This window comes from Triplophysa dalaica, chromosome 21, assembly GCF_015846415.1.
Source record: "Triplophysa dalaica isolate WHDGS20190420 chromosome 21, ASM1584641v1, whole genome shotgun sequence".
NCBI classification, from domain to species: Eukaryota; Metazoa; Chordata; class Actinopteri; order Cypriniformes; family Nemacheilidae; genus Triplophysa; species Triplophysa dalaica.
The window spans coordinates 14,923,568-14,939,519 of NC_079562.1; the positions used below are offsets into that span (position 1 = coordinate 14,923,568).

The 15,952-nt window shown below is 39.2% G+C and overlaps 1 protein-coding gene across 6 annotated transcripts in view; it reads left to right on the forward strand.

The window, feature by feature from the left end:
• The window catches only part of fhit (fragile histidine triad diadenosine triphosphatase), a 272,439-nt gene that overhangs the window by 78,192 nt on the left and 178,295 nt on the right, over nt 1-15,952 (forward strand). For all 6 annotated transcript variants that reach the window (XR_008905024.1, XM_056735294.1, XM_056735299.1 and 3 more), the window contains one exon: nt 3,399-3,519. Coding sequence is in view for 5 of the 6 variants with exons in the window: in XM_056735294.1 (XP_056591272.1) it covers nt 3,414-3,519 (106 nt within the window). In the remaining variant the exon portion in view is untranslated. The remainder of the gene's footprint in view (nt 1-3,398; nt 3,520-15,952) is intronic.

Consider the following 15,952-nt stretch of genomic DNA (forward strand, 5'->3'; position numbering starts at 1 on the left):
CCCAGATCAGACCTCTGGAACACCCATGTCTGGTCTCTAGACGGGACGAGAAGATCCTAAGATGGCTACTCCCCCTATACGGCTGAGACCATCACCCAGGCTAGGGCCCCATCTACTAGGCGGTTACACGCCTCTAGACGGTGCCTCTTCTCGTCCTGGTGTCTTTCTCAACGAGAAAGACCCACTGAGGTGCTTGATCAGGATTGTGTTCCCCTCCTCACGAGACTGGAGACTAACATCTCCCTTCCACACTGAAAGTGTATGTAGTCGCTATTGCCACTCATCACGACTCAGTCGGTGGAAAGTTTCTAGGGCAACACGACCTGGTCACCAGGTTCCTAAGCAGCGAGAGGGCGGAATCCGCCTCATCTCCGCTCCATACCCTCTTGGGACCCTAAGTGGTCCTGGGGAGCCTCAGGGCCCCCCAAAGAGCCCCTCGGAGGTTCCGATCTTCCTCATAGAGTAAGACGGCCCTCCTGACGGCGCTCACTTCTTTCAAGAGGGTAGGGGACCACCGAGCATCCTCCGTGTCCCTGGATTGCCTTAAACTCGGCCCTGGAAACTCTCACGTTATCTTGAGACCCAGGCCCGGATGCGTGCCCAAGAAGTTCCCACTACTCCCTCCGGGGCCAAGTGGTGAACTTGCAGGCGCTCCCCATAGGGGAGGAAGACCCAACCCGATTAGTGTTGTGTCCAGTACGTACTGGACCGCACGCAGAGCTCTGAAGCTCTGACCAGCTCCGTGTCTGTTGGAGGACAGCAGAAGGGGAAGGCTGTCTCCAAACAGAGGCTGGCGCACTGGGTCGTGGACGCCGTTACGACGGCATTCCGATCTCAGAATCTCCCATGCCCATTGGCAGTGAGGGCTCACTCCACACGGAGTTTAGCCACCTCCTGGACACTGACAGAAGCGCCTCTCTAGCAGACATCTGTAGAGCTGCGGGTTGGGCTATGCCCAAACACCTTCGCAAGGGTTAACAACCTTTGCGTAAACCCGGTGTCAGCCCACGTCCTGCGTGGCGACATGTAGGACTGGCATCCGGGGGGGCGTATGCCTGCGAAAGCACCTTTCCACCCTCTAACAGGTTGGGTCAGTGTGCTATTTACCTTTTCTTCTTACCCGAACACATCGCTAAGAAACTGGTACCTCACCAGCCTCCCTTCTTACCCAGACACTGGTTAAGAATAGGCATTCCATCCATCACCAAACAAGCACCCCCTGGGGGCTGGCTGGGCAGAGCAGCCTTCCCCCTTAGGCCGGGATACCATGTGAGCTATCACAGATAGCTCTAACCGGACCTAGTGCTACCGGACGTCTGTAACACCCCCTCCGTGGGCTGTTCCGTCTGATGTATCCTCATGAGAATGGTTCCCACTCCTGGTAACCCATGAGCTTCCCCAGGTGGGCCTCCACCTCGCGGTTAACTACTCAGTCCGCACGTTCCATGCGTTCTCCTCCAAGGACGAGACCATACCTATATCCACCATATTCCTCCGCACGGGTAGGAGGTGGCCTCTGTAGCGCTTCTCTGATTAAGAGTCGCGCTTACCCGGTGTAAACTGATCTGGATGGCCTCTCGCCTATAGAGAGCTAAGGCCCCGTCCGTGAAAGTTACCGGTCAGGGCTGTACCCATCTTTCTCCAAGAAAGCTCTGGAACCCCCCGACCACCACACTGGAAGGTTACAGTCTCACGAAAGCTTCGAGATGACACGCCCAGGCTTGTTACCGTCGCTTCGCTAGAGATTGTGACGCGATACAGCGTTGTGGCGTTTTCCATAGGCAACCCCATCTGTCGTTCTCGACACAACGTCGAGAGACCGACAGAAAGGGAACGTCTTGGTTACGTATGTAACCTCAGTTCCCTGATGGAGGGAACGAGACGTTGTGTCCCTTATGCCACGAACACGTATCGTATTCTGCTGCAGTTTGAGAGGTCTCAGGCTCTTCAGAACAAAGGTAAGTGAATGCTGCACGCCGGCCTCCTTTTATACCGGATTTCCGGGGGCGGAGCCCGGCATGCAAATTGCATTCGCCAAATTTCATTGGCCTTTTCTATAGTAGTCAGAGTTGATTGGTTCTCAAGGGCGAACCCCATCTGTCGTTCTCGACACAACGTCTCGTTCCCTCCATCAGGGAACTGAGGTTACATACGTAACCAAGACGTTTTCCTTTGCCACCATTTTTCAAATTGTATGTGTGTTGGCGAGTTTGAATACGTGTGTGTGTATGTAAAGGAAAAGAAAGATGTATCCGCCTGTTAGCAATTCTGCATGTGTTGCGTGTGTGTGTGTCTTTGGGGTCATGTTAAGTCCAGCTCTTTGTGTGTGTGTTTGTGTGTGTGTGTGGATGTGTGAAGCACACTCATTATCTTCTGGCCTTAGTCCTGTTTTTTCTTCATTCTAATCGTCCTCTTCCTCCTCTTAATTTAACCACATTACAATAATTTATGCACATACAAAGAAAGCTCCTGAGGTTATTACATATCATTTTATTTTTAAAGTAATAGTTCTGTCATATGTTTATTTGACGTGACTTTAAATGCATTAGCTAACAGCATTTATTAATCTTTAAATTCATGTTAATTTCATAATTTACTAATGCATTTTAAAATCAAATGTTATAACTGTTCATATAACGTTAATGCAACGTGAACGAACATGAATAATTGTATTGACAACTATCTATAAAATAATGAATTCATGCTGGAAACCAATATTGTTAGTTCATGTTAGTTAATGCATTTCCTGTTGTTAAGAAATATAACCTAATTTTTGAATGTTATTATTATAATTATTATTACTGCCGTTATGTCAACATTTTCAATTTATACATGTTTGAAGAGACATGATAGTGAATAAATGATGACACTCAAAGGATGCTTAATGCGACAGCATTGCTATTTGTTTAGTAGATCAATGTTATCTTACTCAAATTCCCTGCTTAAATTTAGCCGGAGGACTTTGATCTTGGTCGATACTTGTTTGCAATGACGGTGGGCATTGAAAAGCCCTCCCAGTGTGACAAGATCCCTCTTACACGTTATGGATTGTTCTTTGCTGGAGCTCTTGCTGTTTCAGATCGTCATTTTATCACTGACGTCTCCCATTGAGACCGGTTTAAAATAGCTTGCTGTCAATCTGTTTGTTTAAGGCTGCTTTGTGAAATAGCTTTCATCTGAACTGACTGAAATATCATAAATACGCAATTAATGTCTCTGTTTTTGCTTGGTTTCTGCTATAGATGTGAATTTTATCCTTTATTCGTCGAGTAGAGGAGTGCTCTTATTTTATCAGCATCCAAATAAAATGCTATTGCTGAGGACTTGCTCTTTCATATCTCAAGACATTGTTCTCCAAAGATGTTCAAACGTGTCTTTTTGCTCTTCATCTCTTTCAGAAAACGTTGTGTGCTATGGCTACGTTTCGCTTTGGACAGCACATCATAAAGTCCTCGGCCGTGTTCCTGCAGACGGAGTTGTCCTATGCCCTGGTCAACCGAAAGCCAGTCGTGCCCGGTCGTATCCTTCTCAGGTTTTCCGTTTCCAAGAGCAGGTACAATTCCTCTTTCAGGCTTACTTGGGGAAAACAGTGTACAGAAGAACACAGTCGCTTCCTGCGGTTGCTCGGCAACAGTTTGCTCTTTGTTAAGTTGGTCTGACCTTTGCATTACGCCATGTCAACAGATGTTTACCAGAGACAACCCTCAGAAGAGCTTCTGTCCTCCCGGATTGGCTAAAAGTTTTGTCGCCTTGCGTCTGAAATGACCCGAAGACAAATTCTTTGCAGACGTACATGCAGGCGGCACGAAAAGCTAAATGCAATGAATCATCGGCGGGTGTGCTTTAAAACTCTCTTTTTCGCTCTGATTCAAAAAGTAAAGAATACTTTTTTGTCTATTAATCTTTGAGCTCAACGTGCAAATTCAAACCTTGCATACATTTGCATGATTTCCATTGCTGATTCGTTTGAGTAATGTTCTTACTCGTTTTCTCTGGAATTGCAATAAGTTCTTGGCTTTACCGTGCAAGATCTTCACGTGCTGCTGTGTCTTATGCAACCGTGTTTAGATTAACTTTTGATGGAAAACAATTTTTCACAGCATTACGGGCCACTGCTGCATAATCCCAAAATCCAAAGTGGCTGCCATGTTTGGAGGGCATAAGCAATACATTAGCATTATTTAATTGTTGCGCTAGCAGTCTAGAAGTTACGGCTTGGCCAGAAACCAGCGGGAGGTCTAAAGGGCTGATGCGTGTAGGAGAGACCTATACAGAAAAATGCCTCTAAAATGTCAGCGAAAATGTGCAATGGCATGTTTGTCAATGTAATGCGAGTTCTTTAATCTATACTGTATGAATATGACTGTAGGAGATAATGACCTCTAGACCTTAGTTTTAATAGGGGGCTGAGGCCAATATCTAAACAGTATAATGAAGGTTGTAATAGATAAAAGATGGATGTTTATTGGACAACAGGCGCCACTGAGTCAAGTAACGCATTATAAGCGGTATTTGTATTGTTAAAGGATCTTATTGTGTATTGAACAGCAGGGGTTTCTTTCATGTGACTTTGTCCTGTCCAGCAGCCTGGCTTCTCTTTAAGATCGTTAGATTAGATTACAAATGGGTTCTACAAAATGAATTGAAATAGTGATATATTAAATATGACTTCTAAGCTTTAGGATTCATGGATTGTATTTATCCGTTTCAAAATAAAATAGTAAAGTAAAGGTATTTTAAACAAGATCATCCCACAATTGGTTAAGTCAATGGTTCCCAAACTGCGACAATGGCATGTGACAATGTGACTGTTTATTGGCACTGCTGTTTTCAAAAAGAAAAGAACACTTTGTTTGTCTATTAACTCTCTGGGGTCTGATGGTGTTTTGGGACCCTTTAGAAGTTTTGACGTGCCCTGACATTTGTGCTGTTTTTAAATCTTTCACCGCCATTGACGAGTTATCTCGTTAACAAAAAAAAACGGTTCCCCGCCAAAGACGAGTTATTACGGCAATCAGTGTTTGTACTGTTATACAGCAGGTAGCGCTGTTACACACTTTGGGGATAAGTACAGAATCCCAGAACCTAGAACGTATGTTTCTTATCGGTTTTTAATGATTGTTCTGAGTGTAATCTGGGCGGAATCTTTGACAAAAAACATTGATTATCTCAGCTGTTTAATCTAAGTGATGCATTTTTGAAGAAACCTACCCACATCTACGGAGTGATAAAACAAGAATGAATGAAGATAGAAGAATGCGGTTTCTTTTGTTTAAAAGTAGAGAGTGTTCTTTCATTGGACATATTGTATGTCCATACATTACGAACAGAAAATATACTGTGGGCCATTTTAGTTTGTTGTAAATGTTCAAAAACGCTGGCATAGCCTTTGCAATTTTTTTTTAAAAAGGCTGGCGGGGAAAGAGTTCACGCATAGTTATTAAAACAAATCTTTTGAAAAAATCACTAAAATAGGAAAACTATACGATACATTAAAGAATCATATAAAGCATCTACCAATGCGTATGTTCCTCATTGACAGCGGCTAAAAACGCTAACATGCTGTACATCCATGTACTTTACATAAGTAAAATGTAACATAAACTTCCACATGTCATTTCTGTTTGTGATGGATCTGCCATGAGCCTCAGCAAATCACAACAGAGAATTGATTCCATCGCCACAAAACAGGGAGCAAAGTAGTCTTCAAGTGTAACAGTTTTTATTAAATCCTGCTTACGCAAGATAAAATGTGATCAAGCCTCATCAGAGTGGAAAAAGATGCAAAAATTGTATTCCATTCAATTTAGATCATAAGAAAGATCTGGTACACAAAACAGACTCATTATGCTTTAGCCTCTCACTAACAGAGAACAAAAATCCAGCACCACCTTTCTCAGGGTACAACAAGTAACACCTCTCTAGACCAAACATACACTGAATTTATAAGAGGTGGCCAGCACCATGAAAACAAAAAGGGGAGACAAAACAATACACAATTTCACAACAGTAACTAGACAAACCCTGAAATGAGCACAATACATTTAACTAAACTTAGTGCCATGGATAAACTTCAGTCAATGCAAAAATAATTATATTAAACAAACTCACATTGATCAAGACATCACATTTTCCAATGTCCCCTCTAATACTTGAAAGTTGGTGCAGTCTCATTTCCTTAGAATTCCCATAAAACAGATCAACTTCCTGTTTGAATCTCTTTGTCACTAAGCTGGTCCATTCCAACAACACACCAGGTCTTAAACATTTCAAGTCATCTTAACTATAAAATGAACTTTAACAATTTGAGCTATGTTTTTATAAATCACATTCTAGCCACAGAGAAATTTTAACTGGTTTTAATGATTTTATCTTAAGCCACATAACTAAGTCCGTGCACTGACTCAGTACAATGACAAAATAAAAGATCTAAAACCTAACCAATATAGTTATGTCTTTTATTTATCAATCAATGCAAAGATAATGATATCAGAATTGTGTGGCCCAAATCCTGGCCATCACACTGTTTAACGTTTTTTTATTTATTGTGTTTTTGAAATGTTGTGGCACTTTATACGGATGGTCAATAAGGTGCAAAAGTTGCCAATGAAAACGTCCTTGCTTTTCGCCACCAAGCAATAACTGCAAGTAAACATTCGGTCTCTTTTCTATCTTGAATGATTTACAAACTGACACTATTGCTACGAAATTGAAGAGCAGCCAAAACACCTGCATCACCTAACCAGAAATACCCTTTTCACAGTCCACACAACAACACAATTTTGAAATACATTTGATGAGTGTTTTGACAAAGTTTTTCTTGACAAGTGTGGACATAAGGCCAAAACCAAAGTGTATGAGTATTGTTGTTTCTGTGTAACAAACTGGGAAAGGAAAGAATCTTTCGTCTAAAAAAACGACACCCTTCAGCTGAAGATAATTTTCCTGTTTGCTAGTAGTTTGAGAAGTTGTCTAACTAATAAAACCACGGTACCGTGGGCATACCCTCAATTTCCTTTCCGGTGTATATTTAGATTGTCTCAATGTGTCTTTCTGAACATACAGGATTCTGGAAGGGTCTTGGTTAGTGTTTCCTGTGCTTTCTCTTTTCCAGGGCATAGCGTTGCAGATTTGGTCTCGAATCAAAGCAAGTCACTATGTTCATGTTTCAGCTCAGATGAGATTGGACAGGAAGATCTTAAAGCCTCCGGTGCTGCACGAGCATCAGTATCACTCCTGAAACACAGTGAGAGGGTCAGGATGTGTTTAGGGAGATGGTGATGGGGGTGGTCTTGGTGGATATTCTTCCTTCAGGCCATGAGGGGATATCCATAGGCTTTGACGGATATAAGAGCTTGGTTTTTCCTCTTCTGTTTCTTTGAATCATGTTTACGCTTCTTTACTTTGAAATTATTTTCTCTGTTTCATCGTAATGCAGAGTTTCTGTCTGCATTAGTTACTTGAGCTGAAAAATCAAGTTTGAAATGTGCTTCCTGAAGAGGCGCAGGCCTGTCAAACGTTCCATTATCTCTTTAATAGTGTTTGTTTAAGCTCTTGGCAGGTGGAGGAAGAATCTGAATCTCTTAATGAATCCCTGGCTAAATTAATAAGATGGATAAGGCACTTATAGCCGATGGAAACTGACTCTTGACTACAGTGTAAATGCAGCGTTTGAGTGATGTGTGCAGTGGGTGTCTTAAAGGGACAGTTCACCCAAAAATTCTACCTTCGTTTACTCACCATGTTGTCATTTCAAACCTGTATTACTTTCTTCTGAATTTTGATAACCGCAGTGACAGCTATTGACTTCTATGGACACAAATGGCTGCCATAACTGTGCGATCAACAACATTTTTCAAAATATCTTCTTTTGTCTTCTGCTGAAGAAAGAAACTTATACAGGTTTGGTTTGACAAGGTGGTTAGTAAATGATATCAGAAGTTTCATTTTTGGGTGAACTATCACTTGTTCTATCGAAGACCCTGACTGGCGGGATGTGGTATTCCACATGGATTTTATTGATTTGTTTGTTGTAAGGATTTAAATAGGGTATCGTGTTTAAGTTCTCAATACTCACTTAAACCCAGTGCTGCTGTAGGTTGGGGCTGTGTGATGTGTCTCACAATCACAATATATTTTGGTGGAGATGATTACATTTGGCAGTGTTGATGATGTTTCTGGTGATATACACATCACAATTATTTTAATGCGCTTTTTATTTGGCTATTAAGTTTCCGACAGAGTGTGTCATTAATTTCTCGTTTGTCTTGTGACTCGTGAGTATGAGAGCGTGATGGAAGTTTGAGTCTCGTCTCTGAATTTTACTGTGGTGTTTGGTATCTTATATTTCTATCGATTCATTCTTTTTCAACGGATTGGAAATTGAACTGAAATCGAATAATTGTTCTTCTGATTGAGATCAAATGCATAAGTCGTGAAATATATATTTATACAGCCGCGGAAAAGCATAAGAGACCACTCCAAATGTTCAGCTGTTCATCATTACTAGATGTATTGTGGTCATTGCAGTCCAGTGTCCGATGAATTTCAACAAAATCACACCTCAGGAGTGACATAAAGTCTTCCAACAGCGATGTGAATGACTGACAGCACGACAACACACATGCATGTTATCACATAAAAATGAATGTTTTAACTTTTCTAAAATAAATGTAGAAATATGACTGTTGCATTGCTTAAAAGTAAATATGAACTTGATTTCTTTCCAGTATTTGAGGTCTGAAAAAAGACAGAGCATCTTTTCTGTTATTTTTACCTGAGTTAAACAAAACAAAGAAATGTATTTATATTTTTATCATATATTATTAAGAAATGTCCTACCATGGTAGTCAATGCCGGCCAAGATCTGTTCGGTTACAAGCATTCTACCGAAAATCTTTCTCTATGTTCATCATAACAAAGAAATGTATACAGATTTGGACGAGAGGAGAGAGTTTTCATTTTTTGGTCAAGTACTTTATTTATTGGGAACATCTTGCATAGACTACTTTTTTTTTTAAACTTCACAGTTTGTTTATTGTAATTCATTGTGCAGTAACTAATGCTAACAAATACAACTTGATTTTCGAAAATATTGATGAATATTATTAATAATGTCGATATTAATAAATTAGTATTAAATAATGTTGACATAAATATATAGTTTACTTTGTTAATTTGACTAATGTTAACAAATGGAACCTTATTCTAATGTTTTATAATTCAATCTATATCTGCAGTTGTGCGATCTATTTACTGATTCGACAGGGAACGCAAAACTCGACAATAATTGGAAACGAGAGGATTAGTAGCAACATTTCATTTCAGACATCAAATGATTGTGATAGCAAGTCTAAGTCTAAAACTAATAAAGCACTAAAGAGTAACAGTCATCAAATCAATTGCTTAATGAACTATAAGCCAGACAAGCTGTACTTAATGGGTTTGCTGACACACTGCTGGATTTCACTTTTAATCAAAGGTAAAGAACACATTCCCAAGGTAATTCCCTCACTGCAGTTTTCTTAATCTCATGAAGCATTTATGGTGTGTTTGTTTCCATATTTTTATTAATTCCCTGGAATGTCACTCATTATGTTTGTATTATGCTAATGCTGGGATGTAATGTTTATGTCTGTAGAGTATAGAGAACGCTTCGTCCCTAATTATTGGGCAAACTCAATCTTATCAGCTGCCAAATAATGGTGCGTTATGTAAATGTTTACGTTTACATGTACAGCAAACGTAAATGCAAACTGAATTAATATGATCGTGACAAATTTGCAATCTCAGCTAATGCACACAAGTCTTTTTGTCATTGGTGGGCTGTGTGTGTTATTTTCATTTGTGTGCTAATATCCTATTTATTCCATGAAGGGAAATATTCCCCGGACAAATTTTCCAGGTTAGCCACTAATAAACAGGAGCTTCCAGATATTGTCTAGCTGAGATTTCTGACCGAGCGGCTGTGTACATCCTTGGTCCCCGAACCCAACGTCTTCAAGTATATAAATGCACAGGTCAGAGTTTTATTAAATGTGATCAAGTGAAATTTTGAATGATTCTTTTTCCAGTCTCCCGCTTTCAAGTGCGTATGAATGGAAGTCAACGGAATGAAAAGTCTAGCATTGCTCAAAAGCGACATGTTTGCTTTTAAAGGCCTTTTGACGTTTGATTTGAAGACCTTTGATTCGATTCTAGTTACATAAAAACATGATCTATATCCTTGAAAATATGTCATTCTTGTGACACCATAGAGCAGGTCTGGGCAAAAGGGCCGGACCAACACACTTAACTCAGTTCTACTCATTACACATGATATCTTTACAAAAAACTGTACGGTCACACTGTCACGTGACATGCATGGATGTAGTTTCACATGTAACCTTAAAAATACTGTAGATGAGCCTCCAGCCTGAGTTTTTTTGGTTCACCCAAAAATTAAAATTCTCTCATTATTTACTAACCCTCAAGTTGTCTAAAATTTGGTAAATTGTGTGAAACACAAAGAACCAAATAGTTTTGGGGCACCAATGAAAAAAACTCTAGTATGGTAGTCGATGGTCAGAAGTGTTTAGTTTCCCACATTCTTCTAATATCATTCGTTGTGTTCAACAGAGCAGAGAATTTTACACAGTTTTAGGGCAACTTAAGTAAGTTAATGATGATAGAATTTTAATTGGGGTAAACCTTTAAGGCGTCATTATTTCCATGGCGACACATCGCACCCCAACAACAGGTCTCTACAGTATGAGTGATCCTCAGACTAGTAATGAGTGTATGAGATATATGATATTCTAAAATATATAAAAGTAAACATATTTGGTCATCTAAACACATTTTTTTAATGATCTTTGATAACACGCGATGGATGACACTAAGTTAGGTTCCACTGGATTTCCGATGATCGGATTTACAACATTCCCAGTGAACTGGGAGAAGAATAGAGTGAACTTTATAGTTGTGTTTCTAGGTTTCCATAAAAGATTAACTTGATCTTTTCTAAATGTCGATAAAAAAGTATTGCGGAATGACTGCGTTTCCATTAAACGATGTTATGCGATTAAAGTGTATTTTATTTATTCTCGCGATAAGTCATAATTCTTCTTTGTACGTTTTATGGCAGGTTGCAAACCACATTTAGTGCATAGTGCCACCTACTGTGATGAAAGAGAAATGTCTATATATTTCTTTATGTATTTTCATATCACCTCACTGTTCCTAACACTCACTCATTTTCCTGCACTTTCCGGCCGTCATATAAGATATTACTTAATGTGAATTCCTTCCATCCTATCTTTCCAAATGTTTTGCCGAAACACACCGTGAATGGTCATGTGACCTTTTTGTCCACCACGTGACTTATAAATACAACAAAAAGTGTTTCCATTGGAGTTTTGAGAAATATGCTTTTATCGTTTTGCCTGAAAAAACACTCCATGCGAGCGTGAAAGTGACATGTTTCAATTGGACGTATTATCAATGCTCTTTTTCTATTTGCGCATTTTGAAGGATAATGGAAACGCCAGACATAAAGAAAACACGTTGTCAAATAACATATGAAATGATGATTATTGCCGTTTCCTTAAACATCGTGTGAATTTTATGAACTATAAATGCATTGTTTTGCTAGAACTTTTGTGAATGTAAATGTAAATGTCTGAAAACTAAAATAAACAATGTAAGTGCTTGAAAACACAGCATAGTTGTGATCTGTGGCAGGAGCTCCTCGGTCTCTGGCTCAACGCCAGCTAAAGAGCGAAAGCAGATTTGAATTTAGCAGTTGATTAAGTGATGTGCTAAGCGTCATCGTGACCGTACGCTCCAGGGATCGGCCGGTTTTATTTTACACATTAAATGGATATAAAAACAGTTGCCTTTAAAATAAAACCAGTGCAGTTGTATTTGCCTTCAAATTTACCAACGACAACCGTACAATGCCCAGCTCATAGACCCTTTTGCCACCGTTCCATTCATCAAATAATAGTCGCATCTTTACAAAGACTGTCTCTACATTCAAAGATGCGATGACATTCGATAAAGAGAGCCATCTTCTCATATCTGCTCTAAATTATGAATTATTCCAAACAATTCATTCGCCGACAAAAGAAATGCTTTTCATGTCATACATTCCATCACATGTTCGCAAAGACATTATTGGAATAAAATGAGTCGGGATATGAATTCTGAGAGACTTCATGAAGCAGAACACTCGCAAGTCACATCACTTGATAAATCGTCTCTCTTCTGAATGAATTAGACAACACAATACTCTGAAGAGCCCATCGCGACAGATCTGCTAATCCTATTAAAATTCATAATTAGCAATATTCTTGCCAGCTTCCCAAGGTAGTAAATGAAAAAGATAATGAACAAAAATAAATAGAAGATTTCAAGTGATGCTAGAACAATGCGACGCATTATCGTCAGATCTGCGTTCACGGTTTCAGACTCGTGGTGAGGGATTAATGCTTCATTGAAATGCTGCTCGGTCCTCATCTGTAGCCTGTAGGGGTCCTGGGACTGTTCAGTCAATGAAGTGATGTTGGTGTGCTCTTGTTTCCTTTGTATTTACTCTAAATGTGTAAACAGGCATCATTGACAACCCCCCATACTGTGTTTACGCCCATTCATAACATGCAGCATTCGGTGAAACTTCGCACTTAAGATAATTTTTCTCACCATCTTTCGTACTGTAGATGCGTCTCCATCTGTTTCACTTCCGGCTTGGTGACACATTTATTTATTTGGTTGTTTCAGCTTAACTAGAAAGGCATTTAGCATTCTGAGTGTGATTTAAAAAAATTCACTTCAACCTCTCATTTGTGATGTTGTCACAAACAGTGCCATCCACGGTAAAGTAATGCCATCAAATCTTAAATTCGTGGTATTTTAATATTTGGAAAGGTACTGAGTGAATATTATATTTATTTACTATTGCATTTAGAAGATATTCTGGTAACAACTGTTGTTTTTTGACCATCCTCTAAAGCATCTCATTGTATCCCTATGGATAACACTTCGGTTTTGAACATGCTGTTTTCCGTTAATAGTTCTGTTGTTTTGTCATACTGATAAAATGAATAACCTGTATTTACTGAATTTAAGAAGATTTGGAAAAAACGTCTGTCAAATGCATGAATGTAAATTTCCATTAACAGCTTTCGTTCATTATTTAGGGCTTCAACAGAAATCGTGACTTTGCTGTTAGGCTATTGGCCAGCATTAACCAATTGCCTGCTTATCCAATGTGATATCATTAGAAAGACAAATTAAGAGTTAAAGCTTACTAAAGTCAGCCTGAAACAGAAGCAATGTTTTTTTAAGTATTGTGACGTATATGGGACAAATGTCCTCAATGTCCTATGTTCAGATAATCATGTGAGGTGTCCTTTAAAGGTCAAATGTGTAATTTTTTGGAGGATCTATTGACAGAAATGCAATATATTATACCTACATATGTATTGAGAGGTGTATAAAGACCTTAAATAATGATGCATTATGTATTCTGTGTCAGCCACTGTAGTGCTTGGAAAGAGAGGGGTGAGTGAGCCGTTGGTTGCAATTCACAACCTCACCCCTAGATGTGGCTAAATTACATACTCTAGACCTTCAAAGTTTAAAGCATTTCAGAATTGTCAAATCCATAACAGTCCATATTGCCCATAAATGGGCACATGAAAAATCCATAATTTTTTATAAATATTATTTTATATAAAGAGGCATCTCTTCTCCTTCTTTTGAGTATTTTTCAAAACATGCATTATTTTTTGTCACATCCATAACCCAATGTTATATCCCTTTTTTTAATAAGAAACTTGTTCATTGATTGATATTTCTCTTTTGTTAAGACTTTTGAAATATAAATATATAGTTTATTGTATTGGTAACATATACATTCTTTGAGAGTTTATGACACGCAACGTAAAATGTCACATGAGTGAAATGGCTTCTGGAATGAGAATTATTTTTAGGAAGAGTCTTCTCTGGGAATTGATGGGATTGTTGAAAGTTGGAGCTTTGCCTCTGGACAGTCAGTATAGTCCCATCCTCAGGCCTAGACATATGTGTCATCAAGAGAAGTGATGTTGTTTGGAGGATAATGTTTTTTATAAAAGTTTGCAATATGACAACGCATGAAAAATTGACCCCCTTGATAAAAGTTTAATTTCAGTTAAATAATTTATAATAAACACTGTAATATTCCATTAAAACAAAGAATTGACATTTTAGATATTATGATGACTTAAAGAAACATTTTCTTTCATTGTGCACAGTAAACCAACACGCATTACAGTAAAGTCTTAAATTATTTTGTATATTGTTGTGCAATGTATATTTTTAGTCTGTTGTCTAAGTTTATCAGCTTCTGTTGGTTTAAGTGAGATAAGCCAAAGCATGCAGTGTGTCTGTCCACCCGCCCTCCTCACCCTCACCCACCAATCCACTCGCCCTCCTCACCCTGATCGTCTCTGATGGATCTCTCAGCGTCTGTTCTGAATAACCGGCACATTCACCTTCCTTTAACAATCTCTGTGTCGGCCTCTCGGTTTCACACGCCACGCGGGCCCCTTTTAAAACTCTGTGGCCTTCCGCTCTGATGATGGGCCGGGATGAGCGAGACCCCCGGGCTGAAAACGCTCCACTCGTTTCAACCACATGCCTGTCTGCGATCGCTGTGTTTCCGCTCCGGCGACCGCACAGGGAAAGCAGGTCATTGAGTATACAGAGCTGAAAGAATCAACCTTTCATCTTTAGTGTTTATGTCCACGGAATATTCCACAGCAAGTGGGAGTGCTGAGCTGGTATCAAACCCCTGTTGGGCCTCGGCGCGAGCCACTCAAAGATGCCTTGGATCGAGAAGGCCAGCCGTGGTCAAGGCCGTCTCTTCTGAAGTAAAGAAACAAAGATTGAGGTTTTTCCAGCAGATCTGCAGCCTTGTCGTAGTTTCATGAATGTTCGTCCTGCTCTTGTGAGATGTTTTTAACAACTAGATTTTCCTGTCTTTCAAACTCTTTTTTTCTTAGAGCGGATTTAGTACTTTTGTTTATATTAAACAAACCCTTAATCCTAAATATTAATCTTTTGCATGTGATTCGTCCTTCAAAGCGTGTTCTAAAAGTCAATATAGGTCTGCCGACCGCCTATCAAAGCCAATCACTGCTTTTAAAGGTTTTCAGTTTGATTTTCTATAAAACCTCGTCTTTATGGGTTTCTTCAGATGTAACATTAAACATGTATAGAGTGCTGCATTTGTCTTGTTTCACTTAAATTATTGGTTCGCACAATTTCTAATGGACTTCAAAGCCTATTATTAAGCCTAAATAATATCTAAAACAGTCTCTGTGAAAACAAAGCCCATCCAATGCTTAGAAATTCATCTCTTTGAATCCAAGTGTGAAGACACACACAGAAAAACACTCTGATTTACATTTGAACAAAGTCTAAATACTCAAAGAAGCAACACCGCACGTCCAATTAAAAGTTGATATTCAGAATGCCTTACTTTGTAAGAGTCTTTGAAGATTTATATAAATATATATATATGTGTGTGTGGAAGTTTCCTCTTTAAATAATTCCTTTAGCTAATCTTTTGTCTTTTTTTTGTAATTCAGTGTTTGGTTCATTATCCTTTGTCTAGATCATTGACACTGGTTACCATCTTTCAATTAACAATAAACAGCTTTGATCTGAAACATCAATTTTGAGGGAACTAGCATTTTTTTGTATGTTTTAACATAGATAACATAATGAAAAAAACTTTATGCGTATTCAAGGACTATATAATTCTGACAGCATTGTGCGGTAGTAGAGCTTTTTTTGTTAAAAATATACACAGCTGGTTTGCTGGTTTTAGCTGGTCTCCCAGACTGGTTTTAACTGGTTAAGCTGGGGAAGCAGCCCTCTTCTAGAAGGGTTTTAGACAATGCACTGCAAAAAATGACTTTCTTGC